Source organism: Microcebus murinus, chromosome 15, assembly GCF_040939455.1.
Source record: "Microcebus murinus isolate Inina chromosome 15, M.murinus_Inina_mat1.0, whole genome shotgun sequence".
NCBI classification, from domain to species: Eukaryota; Metazoa; Chordata; class Mammalia; order Primates; family Cheirogaleidae; genus Microcebus; species Microcebus murinus.
Window position 1 is genome coordinate 10,866,141 of NC_134118.1, and position 22,447 is coordinate 10,888,587.

Sequence of the window (22,447 nt, forward strand, 5' to 3'; positions counted from 1 at the left end):
TTGGAGGATCTATCCAGTTCATTTAGTGGCGTGCTGAAGTCCCCTGCTACTATGGCAGTATTGTTTAATGTGGTATTTAGATCAGACAAGGTTTCCTTTATGTAATTGGGTGCTTCTGTATTGGGTGCATAAATATTAAGAATTGTTAAATCTTGTTGGATCTTCCCTTTCACCATTATAAAGTGGCCATCTTTATCCTTTTTTACTTTTGCTAATTTAAAACTAATGTTGTCTGTGAGTAATATAGCTAGCTACTCCTGCTTTGACTTCCATTTGCTGGGATGATAGTTTTCCATCCCTTGATCTTCAGCTGGGAGGCATCTTTGTGGTTTAGATGTCAACTACTAGGTTTGTAGAATTTTATCCACTCTACCAGTCTATGCCTCTTCAGAGGACAGTTTAATCCATTTACATTTATTGAGAGGATTGAAATTGGAGAAAGATTTCTGTTCATATTGTTGGGTGAGTCTTGATGGGTGAGTAAAAGTCCTGGCGCAGTGTGGGCAAGTGGGGGGTGTCTCACTGGCATGGTCCTGGGGGGTGCTGCTCAGGTTGGCCTGCGGAGGAAGGTGCTTAGGGCACTGAGTGCAGGGTAAGGGGTCCTCCCCAGAGTGGCTACACTGGTGGGTCAGCAACATGTCTTGGCTGAGACTCTTGCCACAGTGGTGGCATAAGAACACCTGTTCCCCATCTGGAGGTGGGAGAGGGTAGCTGCCCAACTGAGTAAAAGTCATTTGTCCCTCAGAGGCTTCAGGCAGGTCACTGGCTGGATGCCCAAAAGGTGTCATGGATGCAGATTGCTGGCTTTTGAAAGCCACCTCTGAAAAAACATCCTTTGCTGCTGTTGGTGGTGGAGAAGAGAAGGGGACTGGAACCTCAGGGCACAAGGAAGCTGGAGCAAGGCCTTCAGCTTTGATGACAAGCTCTTCATCAGGATAAGTGGTCTTGTATATGTCACTCTCCTTGGACTCCTGTGGGGCCCCAACCTGAGGCTCTTCCTCTTGTTTAATCCAAGACAGAATATCTGATGTTGAAATAACAGGCTCTTCACTAGGGTCTGTGGGAATCTCACTTTCCTCTGGCCCTGCCTGGTGCTCTGTATTTTGTTCTCCTTCTGGTTGATCTGTGATAAGACATCAGGTTGATTCATAGCATAATCCATGGAGACGAGAGACTCGTAGTTGCCCTTCATGATATTCTTGTAAAGTTCCTTTTGCCATTCTTCTAACTTTTCCCACTCTGGAGTACATATAAAATCACAGAGAAAAATCACAGAGAAAAATACAGAGAAAACAATGAAGGAAGAAATGGCCACAAACACTCTTGATATTATGAAAAACAAAACTCCCTCATCAGCATGGCTGTAAAAGTTCAACACATTTCTAGGTCAACCAAGATATCCTCCAGTAGGTGAATGAATAAATAATCTGTGTTACAGCCATACAATGGAACATTATTCAGTGCTAAGAAGGAATGAGCTATGAAGCAATGAAAAGATGTGGAGGAAACTTAAAAGCATATTACCAAGTGAAAGAAGCCAATCTCAAAAGGTTAGTTACTGTATGATTCCAACCATATGACATTCTCACAAAGGCAACACTCTGGATAAAGCAAGAAGATGAGAGGTTGCTATAGGTTGGGGAGGGGTAGGAAAGCATACATAGGCAGAACACAGAGGATTTTTACAGCAGTGAAATACTATGTATGATACTATAACGATGGATATATGGCATTATAGCTTTGTCGAAACTCATAGAATGTACTACACAAGAGTGAACCCTAACAAAAACTATGGCTCTGGGTGATTATGGTGTGCCCATGTAGATTCACTGATCACTATTAACTGTACCATCATGGTGAGGGATGTTGATGATGGAGGAGGCCATCCATGCATGGGGTTACAGGGATACAGAAAATCTCTGTATCTTCTTGTCTATTTTTCTGTAAAACTAAGTGCTCTAAAAAAACAAGTGTTTAAAAAACATCCTCAACAAAACTTCAGCAAATCAAATACAATAGTATATTGAAAGGATAATACATCATGAACAAATGGGATTTATCCTAGGAACGCAGGCTTGGTTTAACATTAAAAATCACTGTTATTCACCACATTAAGAAACAAAAAGAGAGGAATCATATGATCATCTCAGTAGATGGAGGAACTTGATAAAATTCAACATTCATTGCTGATAAAAAACAAACAAACCAACAAAAACTCTTTGCAAACTAAGAATACAAGGGAACGTCTTCAGCATGATAAACAGCATCTGTGAGAAATCTACAGCTAACCCATGTCTCATGGTAAAAAGGTGAATGCTTTCCCCAGAAGATCAGGAACAACACAGGTATGTCTGCTTTCACTGCTTTGATTCAGCATCAAAGATGAAACCAATAAAACAGAAAAAAAAATCCTAACAAGTACCACCAGGCAAGAGCAAGAAATAAAAGGCATCTAGGTTGGAAGGAAAAAGTAACAATACCCATATTCATAGCCATGATCACATAATATGGGTGGTAAACCACAATTTGTGGGCAGCTTTTGTAAGTAAAGTTTTATTGGAGCACAGCTCTGTTCAGTAATTAATGTATTGTCTATGGCTGCTGTCATGCTATAATGGCAGAGTTGATTAGTTCCAGCAGAGAACACTTGGCCTTAAATCCAAAATATTTACTGTCTATGATAAGACAGCAGTTTGAGAAGAAACATCTTGACAGCCTATGAAGAAAGCCTGATCGAATCCACCTAAATAGCTACTAGAACTAACAAGCGAGTTTAGAAATGTCAGAGAAAGCATAATCAACAATTCAAAAATCAACAAGTGACCAAATCAAAACTTTAAAAATATCATTCACAATGTCATCAAAAATGAAATATACATCCTACACACTAAAAACTACAAAATGTCACTCAGAAAATTAAATACAACCTATATAAATGGAGAGGTACATTCTGTTCCAGAGTGGAAAGATTCACTATTGTTACGATCATAATTCTCCCCAAATTAATGTACTGGTTCAACACAATCCCTCTCTAATTCCCATCAGGCCAGCAGATGTTTTCTTTTGTTTGTGTTTAATTGAGAAGAAGACTCTTAAATTCATATGGAAATGCAAAGGATCTGGAACAGCCAAAATAACCCTGAAAAAAACAATAACTTAGAGGGCTGAATTCAAGATAATTATAAATCTAATCAAAGCAGCCTGATACTAATACAGGCTGAGAATCTGCTATCCAAAATAGTTGGGATTAGAAGTGCTTTGGATTTGGGTTTTCATTGGATCTGGAATATTTGCATATACATAATAAGATATTGTGGGGATGGACTCCAAGTCTAAACACAACGTATGTTTCAGAAACACCTTATACACATAGACTGAAGGTAATTTCATACAATACATTCAGTAATGTTGTGCATAAAACAAAGTTGGCACACATGAGGTAGTGGGTGGAATTTTCCATTTGTGGCATCAGGTTGGCACTCAAGAACTTTCATATTTTAGAGTCTCTCAGATTTGAAATTTTTGGGTTAGAAATGTTTAGGCTGTATAAAGAAAGCCAAACACAGTCCTCTTAATTTACAACGGTTTAAACTTATGATTTTTCAACTTTATAGTGGGTTTACCAGGGTATTAAATGGACTTGCAACTTATGATAGGTTCATCAGAATGTAACCCTATTGTAATTTGAGGAGATCTGTAAGTCAGTACAGAACAGCAGAGAGTTCACAAACAGATTCACAAATATACAAGCCAACTTATTTTTGACAAAGGCACGATGGCAATGCAGTGAAGAGGGGCAGCCTTTTCAGCATATGGTGCTATGGCAAGCAAATACCCACAACCAAAAATGAACTCAAACTGGATCACACATTAAGTTTAAATGTAAACCTAAATCTTCAAAACTTCTAGAGGATAGTATAGGAGAAAGTCTTTGTGACCTTGTACTAGGCAAAGATTTCTTAGATATGATATAAAAATCAAAACCCAAAATTGAATAAGCAGATAAGGTGGACTTCATACAAACTAAAAACTTCTGCTCTTCAAAAGACACCATCCACATATTATGAGAATGAATTGTCAAGCCACACACTGGGGTAAAATCTTTGCAAAAAACATAGCTAATAAAGTAATAATATCCAAAATATATAAAGAATTCCTAAAACTTGACAAATAAGACAAAACAAACCAACTTTTTAAAAATTTTATTTAAATTTTTTTTATTTCGGCATATTATGGGGGTACAAATGTTAAAGTTATGTATATTGCTCATGCCTCCCCTCCCCCTCGAGTCAGAGCATCAAGCGTGACCATCCTCCAAATGTTGCACATCTTTTTAAATCGCAGAAGACTTGAGAAGACAGTTCACAAAGAAGATGTACAGATGGCATATAAGCACATGGAAAGATATTCGACATTACTAATAATAGGGTCATTGATACACATCAACACCATAATGACATGCACAATACATACTCTTCAGAATAGATACAAATAAAACAGAAAAAATTGGCCAAAAAATAGTGTTTTTCACAATACAGGATAAATGGAACTGTCAGATACTGCTGATGGGAATGGAGAATGACAGAAACACTTTGGAAAACAATTTTGTAGCTTCTTAATAAGGGAATTTAAAGGGGCCTAAGGAGCCTTTTGTGGATAATGGATGGTAACTATAATATCTTGATTATAGTGATGGCTTCACATGTATAAATCTATGTTAAAACTCACCAAATTGTACATTTCATCTAAGTACAGGATATCACATATCAATTACATCTCACTAAAGCTACTGATTGCAGGAACAAACATCTAAGACAGTAAGACACAGAGAGAAAAGGTATGAAATGATGAAATGAGATGCAGGATAACACTAGAGGATTTAGATGTTTAACCTTAAGTGATAGCTGGCTTTTAAGCAAAGGAATACTATGATCAGATCTCAATTCTTCAAAATATATAATTATGGGTGCAGAGCAGACCATAGTTTCGACAGGTGAGGTAGCAGGGAAAACAGTTCTAAGGTGATTGCACTATTCCAGCTGGGAGATACTGGTAACCTGGCTTTGGCTAAATGAATAGGAGAGAAGTAGAGGAAACAAAAAGACTGGAGTACCATTCACACTGAGAAAAGTACAGTGGAATTACCACAGCCCTTTGGCTGAAAGTGTACAGTACACAATAGTCCTCATTCTATTTTAATATAAAGCATATTTCTGAGATTAACATCACTGTAACACACAAGTGCTCTATGATGCAGTGCTCAGCAATGTGTCCCCATGTTACTGTAGCAGACATAAGAAGGCCTTATATTTATACAATGATCCTACCTTTACAATCCTTTCCAAGTTGTTTGATGAGCAGCATAAACTGCTTATAATCAGAGTAAGGCAACTCACCATCCTCTGGGGCTATTGCAGATGATCCAGTTAAGTCATCAATATCATCCACAAAATGTATTTTGTGTTTGACCTATAACACAAATAACACTGTTTCAAAATGTCTGCAAATTATTTAGAACTGTGGTCCCTAACCCCCAGGCCACAGCCTAGTACTGGTCCGTGGCCTGTTAGGAACCAGCAGGAAGGCCTGAGCCCCCCTGCCCCAGGCCACCACCGCCCTCCTCCCCTACCTGTCCACTGCCCCCCTGTTTCCCATCAGTGGAAATATTGTCTTCCATCAAACTGGCCCCTGCTGCCAAAAAGGTTGGGGACCATTGATTTAGAGCATATATAAATGTACAGAAGTGCTAATTATACAAGTTTTTATATGAGCAAAAGTACAGATACTTCTTAAAAAAAGATTTTCATTCAAAGGATACCTTTATCAGTGGCTACTGTTTTTTACTCATTTCTTCAAAGTAAACATCTTTACAATAAGAGTCTCTATTTTTTCTTTACCTTTCATAAAGTATCTTTAACAACCATAATTCTGATAATTTATATTTGCCAATACCTTGTTCTTTTTGTTAGATGTTTTCATTGGTGGCCTAGAAAAAAAAATTCCTTTAAGGCAAACAGTAAATATATAAAATACAAAGTATATCTTAATTATATTTTCAGATAAAATATCTGCATTTTCCATTTCCTTCTCATATTTATAATGTTTATAAGTATTTTTTTGTAGGTAATGTAAAGTGCTAGAATTTTCTACAAGAGGCATTAAGCTCTAAACAGAGTAACACTAAGAGACAAAGAACATATTCTAATAAAATAACACAGAATAAAATTTAGATCAACCTTTCTGACAGACAATGTAAAAGGAAAAATGTGTTACTTGCATTATTTGACAGAAAGAAATATGCCAGGTAATTCTTTTCGGTGTTGTTATCATTGTTCTTTCCAAGAATAATAAGCTTTTCCTGGCATTCAAACTTATTTGGAAAATGTTACTTACATCCTTCTATGAGGGAAACCCTTTTTTAATGATGTTATTGGTGAGCTCTATCAGGAGTACAATGCAGTATCATGCATAATTCTAAGCACTGCACATGTCTTAAACTCATTTTCTGCCAAACAACAATTCTGTGAGGGATGTACAACATTAGGTATTTTATAAAGGAAGAAAGTAGGCACAGAAAGGCCATGGAACTTGCTCAGAAGTATACACAGTTCGTCAGTAGTATTCAAACTCAAGAATTCTGCTGCAAAGAAGGTGTTTCACCTAATGCTGTGAAAGTAATATTTATTTTCAAGTGGTATGACAGGAGATGAATCCATTTATCATTCTATTTCTGGCTATAATCACATATAATAATTTCTGAATCTTACAAATATTTTTATTAATAAAAAGACTTTATACAAAGGCTATTTTGGAAGCCTACTTTCAATAAAGTAAAGATGTATTTTTCCTGAAGAAATTCACCAACAGGTATTCCTTCATCTATTCAACTCTTTATTCATGCTTTCAACAAACACAAACTGAGCACATAATATCAAGGACACTGCTGGTCCAGGGAAACATCCATTTCTACTTTAGAACTTTATAATCCCAATGTAATGGTCTGTGATACACTGTCAATAGTTTGATCTTCTATTATACATAAACAAAATCCTCCTCTTCCCCCCACAATTTAATAATTATAAAGTTGATATACCTGATATTTTAGAGTGCATTACCAAATCACATCTACTACTGATGCTACTGGCAATGGTACTGTAATATGTACAGTCCTCAAGGAATGCTTACACTCTATTCAGGATGGCCTGATGGTTTGTATGCTTATTATTAATTGTACATAATTTTTAAAATATCTATCTATGATCATTTAAATTTTAGGACATCATTTGCATATTCAACCAACTCTGAAAGAACAACCTCTTATCATAAAACTATACATGAATAGAAGTTATAAGGACAATTAGTTTGCTAGAAATCTTTAAAACATAATGTATCAAAATTTCTAATGCTTACACCTGGAAACAAAACTTAAACTTCACAAACATGTCCTTCTCCACTGGATCATTCCCAACAGCAGATACTCTAAAAGCTTCTATTTTAAAACACACAAAGAAAGAAACCTCCCTTGAACCCCGCTTTCTTCTTCAGTGATCACCTATTTCTCCGTTGCCTTTCCCAGTAAAGTTTTCTCAGGAGTCATCTAAGCTCATCCACTACAGGCAAGGGTTCCTGGTGACCAGTATTGAAACTGCTCCTTGTCCTAGTTACTTATGATCTTCATCAAGTTCAACAGCACTGACATATTGAGTATGCTCTAGCTTTGGCAGACTATACTACTCTATTTCCCAGTGAAAATGTAATCACTGTTAACATTCCTTCACAAAGAAATAAAGAACTCAGAGGTTTTACCTTCCTTCATCCTGTTCTATTTCACATAAACTGCTGTCATCATTTGCTGGAAGCAGACCACCAGTTAGTAATTTGGGCTTCTCAAACATCGCTGTCATTGCAGATTTGTTTGAGATCCGTTTTTCATTTCCATTCTTCTTTACTTCCTTTATATGCAATGCAGAACCACTACTTTAAGAAACACATAAAAACCCAGTATTTTTTAATAATTCTACTGAAAGAGATAAAAAGACAATCTCCATTACAATTCGTTCACTTATTAATTCAAAAACTGTTGTGAAATACCCACAATCTACAAGGCAATGTATATTCCCTGCTTCAGAATCCAGGTGAACATACAATTATCATACAGGGTGATATGTAAGAGCTCATCTATGAAAAGTTCTATCTGAGCACAAGGAAGCATTCACAGAAGAGGCAAAACAGAAGAGGGGCTCCCCAGGCCAACAGCTGACAGAAAACCATCCTACTTAGAGAACAGAATGTGAGCTCCATAGTGAGGGCACCAAAGTGAGGCCTATGGCATCTAAGTGTTCCCTAGGAACTAGAAAGGAAAAGTGTAAAATACATGGAAGCAAATAATGAGAGATGAATGCTACCCTAAGCCTGAATGATACACTAAAAGCCTGGAACTCATGGCCTACAAGCAATGATTCTTTGACATGAAAATAATATAGCATGTCAATGACTCTTTGACATGAAAATAAATGTAGCAGTCCGATTACTGCTATATTTTGGGTATTGCTTTTAAATATGATAATTTTTCATTTAAATGAAGTTGATAAAATAGGATGAGGCACATATGACATGAATGTAAGAAGAAATTGTGAAAATATCTTTGGGGGGAAAACCTAACTTCTAAAATACTTACTTGTCATTATATATAATAATAAAATATTCAAAAATAATAATATTGTGATGAATTAAGAGTTTATTTGAAAAAAATAATTCAGTAACTGTTGTAAACTTTCAGCCTCCTATAGCATACCAGGAGAAAACTGCAATTATTTTTTTTATGCTGTAAACACCTGCATAAGAATATCACTATTATATATCTACATAAATTTATAAAGAGGCAACAATTTCCTCTCCCACAGCAGATTACATAAGGGGTGGAGCATTAGTACCTAAAAATATCAAAAACATAAACAAAACTAATAATTATGTATTAAAAGAAAATTATCTAGATAATTATTCTGGATAAGACTAAGCATCTAAAAAATGGTAGATCATCCTGAGAGCAATTATCAAAAAATTCCTCTTGGCTCAACATTTAAAAGTAAGTCTACAATTCCACAATAAAAAAGTTTTCCATTTTGAACATAGTTGAAAGAAGGCAAGTTTAAACAGAAAACACCTGATGAAAGTTGCCTTAGAAGTAGAGTAGGACTGATCTGTAGCCATGGCAACAAGTAGCCACCCACAACCAGTTTAAACTCAGTCAATCAATCAATGACCACTGATCTCACTCACCAGCCACTCAATATCAGCCCTTGCTTTTGAGAGACAGCCAAGCAGACACAAACTAATTCCAACAAACATGTCTGAAGGGCCAATCAATCAACAACAGTGTCACTCAGATAATCATGTTGCTAGGTTATGACATCAACCCACTTATGCCTCTGAACATCTGCCAATCCTTGACTCCACTCTTCCCCAAACCCTGTATAGAAGGTCAACAGCTGCTTTGTCAGAAGTCACTATGTCTGACTAGCAAAGCTCTCTTTCACAGTCTTGTCTTTTTATTTCATATATTGAAAGCTCATCATCCTTTGGAAAGAATTCTTTAAGTCCCTTAAATTTACCTCCCTTATGTTTTACTCTTCTTAATAAAATACAAACATAGTTTGCTATTCCTTTGATCTTACCATATTGCAAATTGTCATAATTACCAGTAAAAGAATAAGTAGTGAGTAATCACAATATTGGGCTTTTCTCCTAAGTGGAAAAAGAGTAATATAGAGAATATAGAAAGACCTAAAAGGATCCAAAAAATGTAGTTGCCAGGTAAAATTGTCACAATGAACCCAGGTCAAACTTCTTTTTTTAAGTGAGAATTAGTCTAGTGTGTAAAACAACACACTCACACACAGTAAACTCCACCCTCTCATTTACTAAGTATGTACTGAACAGCCACTTGCTCCCTTCTGGGCCCCTTCCTAGACACCTAGGAGATGGCAGTGAGCAAACATCCTACTCATGCGAGTGAAGTGAACACACAGTAACAGTAAAAGAACAGAAAGACAAATGTATAGCATGCTACAGGAGAAAAACTAAAGCAGGAAAAATGAAATGCTTAAGTGTTGGAGAGGTGCGCTGGTGGAAATATGAGGATGGCCAGAAAAGGCCTTGCTGAGAAATCTGTTTTAAGGAAAGAAGTGAAGGAACAGAAGGAGCAGCCAGGAGGCTGTCTGAGGGAAAAGCTTTCCAGACACAGGGAACCACAAGTACAGAGGTGTGCCTGGAGTGTGTTAAGGGAGACCAAGAGGGTCCATGCGGCTGCAGCAGAGCGACAGGGGTAGAAAAATAGAATATTAAGTCAGGGGGACAATAGGTCACATTATGTACTGCCTTTTAGGCATCAGAAGAACTGTGACATACACTCTCAATTCAGAGGGGAGCCAATTCAGAGGTTTTGAGCAGAGCAATGACCTAACCTGACTTAAGATTTCACAGCTACACTGGATTAAGCTGGAAAAAGGATTAAAATCAGAAAAGGAAAAAGAAAAAAACCAAGAAGACCAATTAGTAGTCTCTTATTCTCACCTAGACAGCAGGTGGTGGTGGCTGGAACATGGAAGATATGATAGCTTCTGGTAATATTTTGAAGGTAGACATGAAATGATTCACAGATAAATTGGATGTGAGGTATCAGAAAGAGAGAGAGAGACAGGATGTGTCTAGAATGATACCAAAGTTTTTGGAAGAGAAACTGGAAGAGCTACCATTAACTCAAGTAGGAGTGACTACCCAAGGGGCAGGTATGAGCAAGAACATCAGTAGCTCTATTTTGGACCTGATAAGTTTGCGACATCCTGTAGCTAACCAAAGAGCGATGTCAGATAGGCAGTTTGGTATATCAGTCTGGAATTAAAGAAAGAGCTCTCCCCTGGACATAGAAACATAGAAATCATTATCATATATAAGGAAGTAAGTGTCCTGAGAAAGAAGGTACAGGACTGAGCCCTGGGACACTTCAATGTAACAAGGTGGGGGCTGAGGACAAGCACACAAAACAAGCTAAGACGGACAGACCAGAGAGGTAGGAGGAAAATCCAGGTGAATGAGTGGCATCCTGAAAGGCAAGTGATGAAAGTGTTATGAAGTAGAGAGTCTTCCATTGGGACAAATATTGCTGATAGGTGTAAGAAATTACACATCCAGATTTATTAAAGTGAAACTCAGGGGTAAGCATAAGGAAAACTATTTTAGAGGAGTGGTGAGAGGGAAAATTACAGGAGTTTAAGAGTAAATGGAATGGAAATTTGAGTCCATGACTGTACATAGCTCTTTTAAGGACATCATATCTTGTGTAGCTGTAGTTTTCAATCCTTATATAATCATTATATAGCATATTTTAACACTTTTATTAAAGTTTTTTAAAAGTTATATACATATAGCATTTCTTAAAATGCCAGATAAACTAAAAAAAATTTAGAACTATAAGACCCCTTGAATGCTTCTAGATACTAGAAAGCTGGTTATCATTTTGCTCATGCTTATAAACAAAGACCACAGAAAGACTAAAAGTTGCAAGGGCAGTATTTCTTTCTTGATAAAAATCACCCAACTCTAGGATATTTTATATTTTTCAAAATATAGAGCAATCATACATATTACAATACTGAATTCAATCACAGGGAAAAAAGATGATGAATGCAGAAAATAATCTCATTTTGTAAATTGAATATCTGCATATTATATAATATGAACTCACAGTTGAAAACTCAAGAGTGGAACATACTGAAATGCATTATCTTTTAAAAGGAAGGATAATGGCATGCATGCAGGTACCCTTAAAAGGAAGACTGATGGCATTACTATTACAAACCACAAGTCCTTGATTTTAGCACAGGGGTCAGCAAATTAGTGCTCATGGGCCAAATCCAGCCCACGGCATGTTTTTCTTAAGTTAACCTTTTATTATAACATAGCCACACCTAGTTGCTTATTGTCTATGACAGATTGTAGACTATAACAACAGAGATCCTATGATTCACAATCTCTAAAATATTTACTATCTGGCTCCTTTCAGAAAGAGTTGGCCAACCATTTCAGTATTTTACCCCAAATACTGAAATGTTTGTATGGAATATGCACCTCATCTGCAATCCCTTGACGATATTCAAATTAATTTGAGGGTTTGATATGTGAGAACTCATGCACTGAGAACAAAAAACAATAAAATTTAATACCTAACAATTTTGTTGGAAACAAAGAAGAGTGCCAATGTAGCTTCCTTTCCCTCCTCAGCACATACTGTAGGAATTCTAACACAATTTGCTTAAGGTGTATCATGAATTAAATGCTTTAAATATATATTGTGAAATAATCAGTACACTATAGATCTAACCTCATTTTTAGATGGTTGCATACTATATTGTTTTATGGGTATGAGCATCTATTTCCTTATTGACGGATATTTAGACTATCTCCAACTTTTAATATGATGATGCTATAGTAATATACTCTTTACATCATATATTTTATACATATATTGACTGGTTGTTTATTAGATATAATATAGAATAAATGTCCTTAACGTGTGTTTGTGTATGTGCGTGTGTGTTTTTTATATGTCTTCCTGTAGAACCTAGTCACAGAATTGAAGCTGTTAGGTTAAAGGAGTGATGTATTTGAAATTTTGATACATGCTACTAAATTATCCTTCAAAAAAAAGGTACCAATTTCATTTACCAACAGGATATGGGAATGCCTTTTTCCTCACATTTGTCAAAACTGCTTATTTTTTTAAAATAAAATATCACTATGATTGGAATTAATAGCAACTCATTATTTGTTAATTTGCATTTTTCTGATTATCAGGCAAGGCTAAATATTACTAGCAAAATGCAAAATTTGTTAATCAAGAATATTAGCCCAAATTAGAATTCACTTTGTGGTACAATAATAATTGTCTCCTGTAAATAGTGCCACAGGCTTACCTATCACACTCCTTGTCCTCCTTCCTAAGGAAGTGCTGAGGACCAGTTCTGCCCCTCTTTCTCTGTTCAAACGATCCTTCATTGTCACTGATGTTAGCAGCACCAGTGTATAGGTTTTCTGATACTTCCATTTCATTACTTTTGTGCTCCTTCCTTCCTTCTTCAACCTTTAATGAAAGTTTCTTACTAAGAATAATTGTTATTACTTTATTCAATAAAAATAACCTTTTGCTTTCCTTGATTATATTGCTTGACCCAGTTTGTCATAATTTTAGTCATAAAAATACTTGGTGCTTACTTTCATTTTATTACCATATATAATCACTACACAATTATAACATGATCTCATCATTGAAATTTTAGTAAAGTCAGCTTCATTTCTGCTTGAGAAAACAGAATTTTCCACAATTACAAACAGGACCCTCTTTTTTTTTTTTTTTTTTTTTTTGAGACAGAGTCTCGCTTTGTTGTCCAGGCTAGAGTGAGTGCCGTGGCGTCAGCCTAGTTCACAGCAACCTCAAACTCCTGGGCTCGAGCGATCCTTCTGCCTCAGCCTCCCGAGTAGCTGGGACTACAGGCATGCGCCACCACGCCCGGCTAATTTTTTTTATATATATATCAGTTGGCCAATTAATTTCTTTCTATTTATAGTAGAGATGGGGTCTCGCTCTTGCTCAGGCTGGTTTTGAACTCCTGACCTTGAGCAATCCACCCGCCTCGGCCTCCCAAGAGCTAGGATTACAGGCGTGAGCCACTGCGCCCAGCCTAGGACCCTCTTAATTTTGTACTTTTATTCCCATCCACCCTTCAGTACCTCATATGAATTTTCACCACATTTCACTGGCAGAAACTGAGAAATAAAAAGTCACAAAATGTGTCTTCTGTCACTATCACCTCTATTTTCCACTAAACAGCCACATTTAGAGAATGTGACCTTGTGGGGCTTCATGAAGACAAGGAAGCTTTCCCCTTTCTGCACTCTGCTATTCTTTCCCCCACTGCCTTTTATCATTCTATGCTCATTTGGATCCTGGGATATCAAAAAAGTGATGGTGCTCACTGAAATATATCAGCCAAGTTTCTCACAACACAAGGGAAGAGTGTAACTACTGGGTTGCTAGTGTGGAATTCTGGAAAATGAGATGCTCCCCAAATTCCACATTCAATAAACATAAAATTTTATGGCTGAAGAATGTATAGAATGAATGATTATCTGCTTCACCTCCCTTATCTACTCATAATGGGAGTAAAACCAAGAAAGATGAAATGATTCCTCCCAAACTCCTAAAATGGTATTACCTAGCATTTTATGGCACCAAAAGAGATGATGCAATGCCATCATGCTGAGTCACATAAATTACTAGAAAAATTCATCAAACTTGTCGATAAATTAAAGGTGTGACTTTGTCAAAGTAATTTAATGCCTTGGAGGTAAAGGGGTGGAGTGGGAGGCCTCTTCTACTTTTACTTTTAAAGAAGAATGTCTCCAGATTTTTGTCTATCTCTGAAACTCAATGTAGAGAACTCAGCTTTCTACTCTGGAGGCAAATACTAAATTTTTGGTTGAGCATTTATGCTACTTATATGATAAAATTATATATGAAAAATCTGACCATATTTCATTAAACAAGTTAATATAAAGTTCTGATTCAACAGAAACATTTGAGAATGACAATTTTAAAATAAATATGTGGAAGTATGTGTATTTATTGTCAAAAATATTTAAAATGGTCATGATGGAATTACAAGCTCCAAGTTTGACTTAAACTGATCAATTTGTACACATAGAAGCACATTCAGACATTCATTGGGCTGGCCATATTTGTTGCAACTCTCCAGGTTAGATACATTTGTATCTTTTCTCAGTCACTGCTTCTTTCCCAATGTATCCCCATTGTATTCCTTCCATGAATGCAATTCATCTTTCAGTCAGTAGGGGAGCCCTAGAGCTTATTATTAATAGACAGTTTTATCAATTTTCTTTATGCTTATCCTGGTGTAGGTGGTCACATGGTATACCGCTAAATTATTAGCAGTTTCCCAGTCTTTATGTCATGTGGAAGACTGATAGAAGGAGTTAGGTTGATGAAGAATTAATGATTTTGAGAAACTTTTCCTGAAATCTAATCATGTACATAGCAGAAATAATCTATTTCTACACACAATTACATATATGGAAAACCCTATTTTACACATGACCTTTTCATAAGTAGAAAATCAAAATGGATCAATAACTGATCAAGAGAAAAAACAAAGAGTAGCAGTAAGTGAACTCCTACCTCTTTTTCAAGCAGAACTTTTTCTTTCTCCACAGCCAGGAATTCTACTTGTAACATGTCTACCTCATTCTTAAACTTTTGCATATCTTGCTGTAATTCTTCTTTTAGATATACTTTTGATGCTCTGTCACTATGTGGTGAAGAACTCAAATTTTTATATGAACCTATGAAGTCACAACATTTTGTATGACATTAAATTACACGCATGGATAGCTGACCATATCTGCTCATATTCCTCTATGGTAGGCAAAACGGAGCTCTGCAGGATCACGGGCCTCAACCATCAATGCCTTCCCAACAGGAAGAGGACAGGAAGATGGGAAACCTTTGCTCTACTTCTCTGTCAGGTTTTGACACTTGATGCTCACTTTATATTCTTCCCACCTTTCTATTCCCCTGTTCTTCCATTTTCTGAAGAATTATTTTATTTGACCACCTTTTTTTACATCCCCCTGCTTCTCCTTCCTTCACGTACTCCCTGTACTCTCTGCTTTCCTCATTCTTCATTCCCTCTTTGACTCCTTGCCTCCTCCTTATTTACTGACTTCCCTCAGGTCTTAGACCATCTTGAAAGGGAATTACTAATTCAGCTCTGTCACTGACATTCTCAATTTCATCTGTTGCTGGCACCTGATAAGATCTGCAATGTATCACCATTTCACTTCTCCTTTCCTTATTATGTATCCTAATAGGTGATTTTCTTTGCCTGTTAGAATATGTCACTGCTCATGTTTTAAAATAAATATTCTCCAAATGACTTTTTTTTTTTTTTTTACAAATATGGTTCTTACCTTCTATTTGTCCATTTACTGTATTTCTTCCTTTTTTATCTACAGTCCCAGATGAAGGAACAACATGCTTCTGTAGAGGATTCTTGGAAATACTCTGTCAAAATTTATACTAATAATGAGTTTCAATAAAAAAATAACAAGAAGTTGCATCAAGATTTTCATCATGTTCTAAAAAAAAAAAATGAATCTCCTATTTTAAATCCAGTCAGATCTAAAAGGAGAAACATGAACTCAAAATTAAAACATTTCAATAGAATACTTCATCTATGCTCTCTAGATAAAGTTTCTCTTTCATCTTCATATGGATTTTGACTCTGTAATCCAAGCACAGAATGGCAAAGCAAATAAATTTCTGAAGAAAATATTAACTCGTGAATATTTTAACAAAGAACTAACTTCAAAATGCTTAATTTGACTTTGCATTCCCCACTAAAAAGGTCAATTAAAAATATATATACATAAAACACACTTGCTATAATATATTCAGCATTAAGCATTTAAAATATTTCTTTTTTTTTTTTTTTTTTTTTTTTTGAGACAGAGTCTCACTTTGTTGCCCAGGCTAGAGTGAGTGCCATGGCGTCAGCCTAGCTCACAGCAACCTCAAACTCCTGGGCTCGAGTGATCCTTCTGCCTCAGCCTCCCGGGTAGCTGGGACTACAGGCATGCGCCACCATGCCCGGCTAATTTTTTTATATATATATCAGTTGGCCAATTAATTCCTTTCTATTTATAGTAGAGACGGGGTCTCGCTCTTGCTCAGGCTGGCTTCGAACTCCTGACCTTAAGCAATCCGCCCGCCTCAGCCTCCCAAGAGCTAGGATTACAGGCGTGAGCCACAGCGCCCGGCCTGCATTTAAAATATTTCTAATTCTAGAAACATTTTAGTGTTAAGACAGAACACTGGGCACAATAGGAACTTTGGAACATGTCAATAAATATGATTATGATGACAGTTACCCTCTTCCTGCTTCCCGGTCATTCCAGGATCCTACAGGTAAAATGATGAAATGTGATCCACTGATCTCTGTCCACAATGTTGTCCTCCTAGACTTTCACATGGCTGGTTCCTCCTTCAGCCATGTGAAAGTTGGCCATTTAAATGTCACCTTCAGAGAAATCTTCTCTGCCTACAGAATTACACTCTCACTCCCAGCCCCATCCTAATTACAAACTTCCTTAATATTGTCTAACCTAACCTTCTATGTTTTCTTTATATGGAGCACTTAATAAGGACTATCAAATGTTTGTTGCTTATTACCTTTTCTATTCCTACTACTGCAGTAACAGAGCTCATCTTGTACATTCAGTATCTAACCACTAAGCACATAATATGTAACAGTAACAGGAATTTATTCAAGGTCAACACATTTAAAAACCTACATGGAGAATTATCAAGTGCCAAATCACTATATTCCTAAAGCACATGTCCAGTAATAGTCTGCTGAAACTTAACATACCCCAGACTAACAAGGCACATGCTCATTCTAACTTCCCCATTCTTTTCTGGATGCTATCACATTTAGATTTACAAAAAATACCCTTAATATTTATTAAGTCACTGAACACCAGTGTGATCATTTGACCTTACATTTGTATACACACTTTCCAGTTAAAAACTGTTTTCACATTTCTTATCACTGTTGTTGATCACATATATATATATACAAGGTAGATATTAGTATGATTTTTAAGAATGAGGTCACTAAAGGTCAAATAGGATGACTCATTTTTTCCAATATTCCAGGGGCAGTAAGTGACACAACCAAGATACTAACCTGTCTTCTGACTTCCACTCAGTGCTGGTACCATTGTGCAACAACTGCTTCAAGAGGTCAGGCCCTTCCCATCTCTTTCCACAGTTGTGCCCTTACTATACATTGTCATTATTTCATACTTACATTACTAAAAGCATGGGTGCCACAAATATATTCAATGCATTCTATTCTTGAAAATTAATTCTACTTACCTGAACATCACTAAACCAAAGTGTTGCTATTATACTGCATATTTACTATTACCCTTACATTTCTTCTCCTGAAATGGTCCTTGAAGATTGATATTAGAACATCCAAATGCATTAAACAATTCATGTATCAAGTATTATCATTTGGAGTTCCATGTTGCAAAAAATTACAGTCCAAACTATTTCTCTCTGAATGTCATTAGGCCATTCACACATCCAGAAGTACCAAACAATCCTACATTGGGCCATGGGGTGACCTGGAATATTTCTATAGGTTATAGATAAACATACTTCAGAGATCAAATTGATTCCCTGTCACTTCTAAACATTATTTGTTGCACTACACTGCCTTCACAATGGAATACTATAAGCTAGCAGAATCGCATCATGCAGTCCTAATATACTTACAACACAATTACTTTCTTGATAAGCAGGTGAAAATGTAAGAAAATAATTCCTTCTATATATAGAGAGAGGTAAGAATGAAAAGTCAGATCATCCCTTTTTAAGTTTCAACACACTCGATGCTAATATTTTAAAAACACAACAATAGACAGTACCTCACAAGCCGAATCCAAAGGTACTTCTACAACTTCGTTTTCTCCAGATACTAATGCAGACATCATATCTATAAAATGTTATTCATAGATATACTCATGAGAACATTTTTTACTGTGTATTTTAAATACACATATGAATTTATCACGAAGCATTTTAATTCCAAGGAAATAAAATTACGAGCAAAAAATGATTTCTTGATTAAAGCAGATAAAGGGTGAAGAAGTTGGTAACAAAAGAGAAACAACAAAAGAAAAATATTTAACTGAAATGGATGTTACATTTCGATCTACATACATTAACTGGTGTTTTTATAACAGCATTTAAGCGTGGAAAAATGTTTAGCTATATTCACTAACTTACCACTTCTGTTATGATGACACACAGCAGTAAAACTGCCACTAGTGTTTTGCACTTGAAGAGCATTTTCAATAATACCGATACCATTTTCCTTTTTTGTAGTTGATGGATTTGCTGTTCCCTCCTATTAAAAAAATTCCCAACTTCAGAACACATTGTATTTATTCATTCATTCACCCACTCAGTCAGTTAGAAAATATGTATTTAGAGTCTATCAAATCATGGGCAATATTCTGGGAAAAGCTGAACATATAAACAAAGGCAGATTCTGCACTACATTTAATGGATGATGGAAATGTAAAAAAAAAAAAACAAAAACAGAAATACAAAATTCACTACTTTTATAATTGAAGTGAATAAAGGATAGTAAGGTCAAGATAAGAGAACTGTCACTTCCACCTGGGAAACTCAAGAAATGCTGCAAAAATAGGACCGGATTTTAAAAACAAGGAGGGTATAAATGCTTCCTACACAGGGCAACTGGATGAAAAGGATGAAGCAGAACACAACTTGGTAATTAGGAGTAGCAAAGTAATGTGGTAAAACTGGAACACAGCTATAGGAACAGGGATGGAAACTGAAAACAGGAGGCTCTCTCAGAAACACACCAGACACGTGCCATCCCGAAACATGAACTGTCCCCTCATGTAATGAGGATCCTCCCAATGAGGAGATGACTTAGTTCTTCACAAATATAGTTTACAAAGGTCACCAGGCAGCAATGTAAAGATAAATGAACTTAACACAGCAGGGTGAGAGGGGGGTAACCAGAAAAGACTACTCAAAAATTATAAGACAGAGAGTGAGTAAGCGTACTAAGATCTGAAAAATGGTAAGCACTTAGAAGATGCAGAACTTGGTGAATGAGACAACTGGTGATTGGAGGGAGGACTGTAGAGCTGGACCATTCCTGCTTGAATGTTTCACTGCTATTTGTGAGGGGTCATTTACTAGGGTGAAGAAGCCAGATGTCAGAGTGTATTATGGAGAGTCAGGAAAATTCAAGAAGGGTCAAGGACAGCTTCACTTGGCACTGTATCCAATTTGAGGCACCAGTAGATGTGATGCACAAGACAGAGCTGGCTGAATTACACTGGGAGTAGGAGTTAGTAACCTCACTCAGGAAAATTATATGGAGTTAAGAAGGTAAATATTTGAAAAATACACTAAAGTGATAGAATTCAATAATGCAAACATAGAAAGAACTTGCAAATTCTAAAATTATAAGGAAAGGAGGGAAATAAAATATCAGATGCAATTTTTCAATTACATAACTCAGTGTCTGTTCAAGGATATAAATATACTTTTATTTATATATGCAATATCGAGGTACAGAAAATTGCCAGGATATGCATTTTTAAATGCAATGAAATGGCTGAATTCTAAAACACCAATTCAAAATGCCAATTTAAGAGGATTCCTTTGTAAAAATTAATCTTCAAAGTTTTAAACTATAGAAGACTTCCTTCTCCATTTGTGTGCTTACAGAATTATGAGGCATGTTCAAATATACTATAACGTATGAAGGAGATATGAAACCCTATGTTGAATTTCCCATGGTTTTTCTTCAGCCCCAGTAAAGGACATACTAATAGCTCTGTTTTCCTCTTCATGCCAGATAGGATATTCATTAATAATCAGAGAGAGCATCTAGTATAAGGAAAATAAAGCTATGATTGTTCAAGTTGAAGATAAAAAATCTTCAAAAACATCTACGATTGTCAAGGAGGACCCAATATTCGTGGAAGGACAGAAGAAACAGAGTGAAATGTCAAGTGAAACATTCTTGAATTTAAGAGATGAACCAATCTATGGGCCAGGTAAAAAACTCTACATACTAAAGTTCATAAAGCTTCCTGAGAATAATATAAAGGGTCCCTTATGTGGGAGATATTTTTAAAAGTAAAATCTCATCAAACAGAGATGATTTTGTATACTCCCTTGGAAACCATTGCTTTATCATATCTCTATGATTAGGTAGTTTATATTAGAAAGAGTCATCACTTATGTTTAAGCTCATGTGGCATGTGTATATACAGGTGGCCACTACATACAGATATTATTGGCACAAGATCAATGAGAATAACTCCAGAAACAAATAATTGCTGCATATATTTCTCTAAGAGCGTTGTGGCTCAAAATATCTTTTCTGTGATCATCAACCAAGATTCAGAACCTCGCCTGGATAACCTGGCATTATAATTTTAATTAATAAAAAGATCACCCTGCAGGTCCTTCTCCCTCACCACAGCACCAACCCCACTTGGTGGCCACCATACTGCTTTTGCCTGCATTGTGTGCCTTTGTTCTGCCCAGGAAGCTTCGTCCCTTTAGTTTTTCATTTCACTGGAACGGACACAAACATTCTGCACAACCCACTCAGACTGCAGCAGCCCCAGGGGACCAGTGATTCCCAGGGACACTCACTGATCCCATAGCTGCCACAATCTGTGCAGGATGCCTACAGGTGAGAGGATAGCACAGCATGTCAGAAGGGGTCCTTGGGACTTAGGGGTCAAGAATGACAGGTCTCATCCTTTTAGACTCTTCTCTTCCTCCTCCTCCTCCTCCTCCCCTTCCCCTGATCACAAATGCTGACATACCTCTGGCAGTTCCTGCAGATTCCATGCCTACTACAGTAAGTGACATAACCAGGATACTGACATGTCATCTGACATCCACTCAGTCCTGGTACCACTGTGAAACAGCTGTTTCTATGGAAGAGGTCAGGCCCTTCCCATCTCTTTCCACAGTTGTGCCTTTACTGTACACATTCTCATTAGTTGATACTGACCCTTGTAAAAGCATGGCAGCCACAAATATATTCAATGCATCCAATTTTTGAAAATGAATTCTACTCATGAAAATATCACTAAACCAAATGGTTACCACAGTCCTACATATCTATTATTACCCATACTCTTCCTTCTCCTGTAGTGTTCCTTGAACATCTTTACTTGACAAGCCAAACATATTAAAATCTTTACGTTTCAGGCATTATCTTTTGTAGTTCCATGTGAGAAAATAATTATACTCCAACTCTTTCTCTCTCAGTACCTCTCATTAGTCCTTTCCCACATCCGTATGTACCATATAGTATTACACTGGGCTAAGGGTTCAACTGGAATGATTCTTTAGGTTCTTGATCAACATACTTCGGAGTCCTAATTGAGTCCTTGTCCCTTCTAGGCCTCACCTTTTGCACTACAGTGTACTGCCTTCTTAAATGTATGCTACAAACTAGCAGAATTATACTAGTCAGCTGCCATATACTTAGCACAGAATTGTTTTCTTAACTACCAGCTGAAAATTGTAAGACAAAAATTCCATACATGCATATACTGAGGTAAGAAGGAAAAGTCAGATCACCCCCATTTAGCATTTAACATCACTCAGTGCTGAGATTTTAACAGCGTAACACCACCACCAGTACACAGTACCTCATCATCTGAATCCCAAGGTGATTCTTCATCTTCCTTTGGTCCAGATCCTAACGTGCACCTCTTATCTGTAAAATGTCAT

General features: G+C 36.5%; 1 protein-coding gene, 1 long non-coding RNA gene and 1 pseudogene across 2 annotated transcripts in view; 1 reads left to right on the forward strand and 2 right to left on the reverse strand.

The window, feature by feature from the left end:
• SSR1 (signal sequence receptor subunit 1) overlaps positions 1 to 16,187 on the forward strand; it is a 111,673-nt gene extending 95,486 nt beyond the window's left edge. The window contains exons 9-10 of the mRNA XM_076010468.1: positions 15,497 to 15,597; positions 16,087 to 16,187. Coding sequence (XP_075866583.1) covers positions 15,497 to 15,597; positions 16,087 to 16,154 — 169 coding nt within the window. The 3' untranslated portion in view covers positions 16,155 to 16,187. The remainder of the gene's footprint in view (positions 1 to 15,496; positions 15,598 to 16,086) is intronic.
• LOC105865241 (zinc finger protein 398 pseudogene) lies at positions 378 to 1,264 on the reverse strand (annotated as a pseudogene).
• LOC105865240 (uncharacterized) lies at positions 12,954 to 16,136 on the reverse strand. Its single transcript, XR_012923212.1, has 3 exons — positions 16,042 to 16,136; positions 15,251 to 15,414; positions 12,954 to 13,138 (listed from the first exon to the last, which is right to left on the reverse strand). It is a non-coding gene; the product is annotated as an uncharacterized LOC105865240 (long non-coding RNA).
• Positions 16,188 to 22,447: the final 6,260 nt, after the last annotated feature.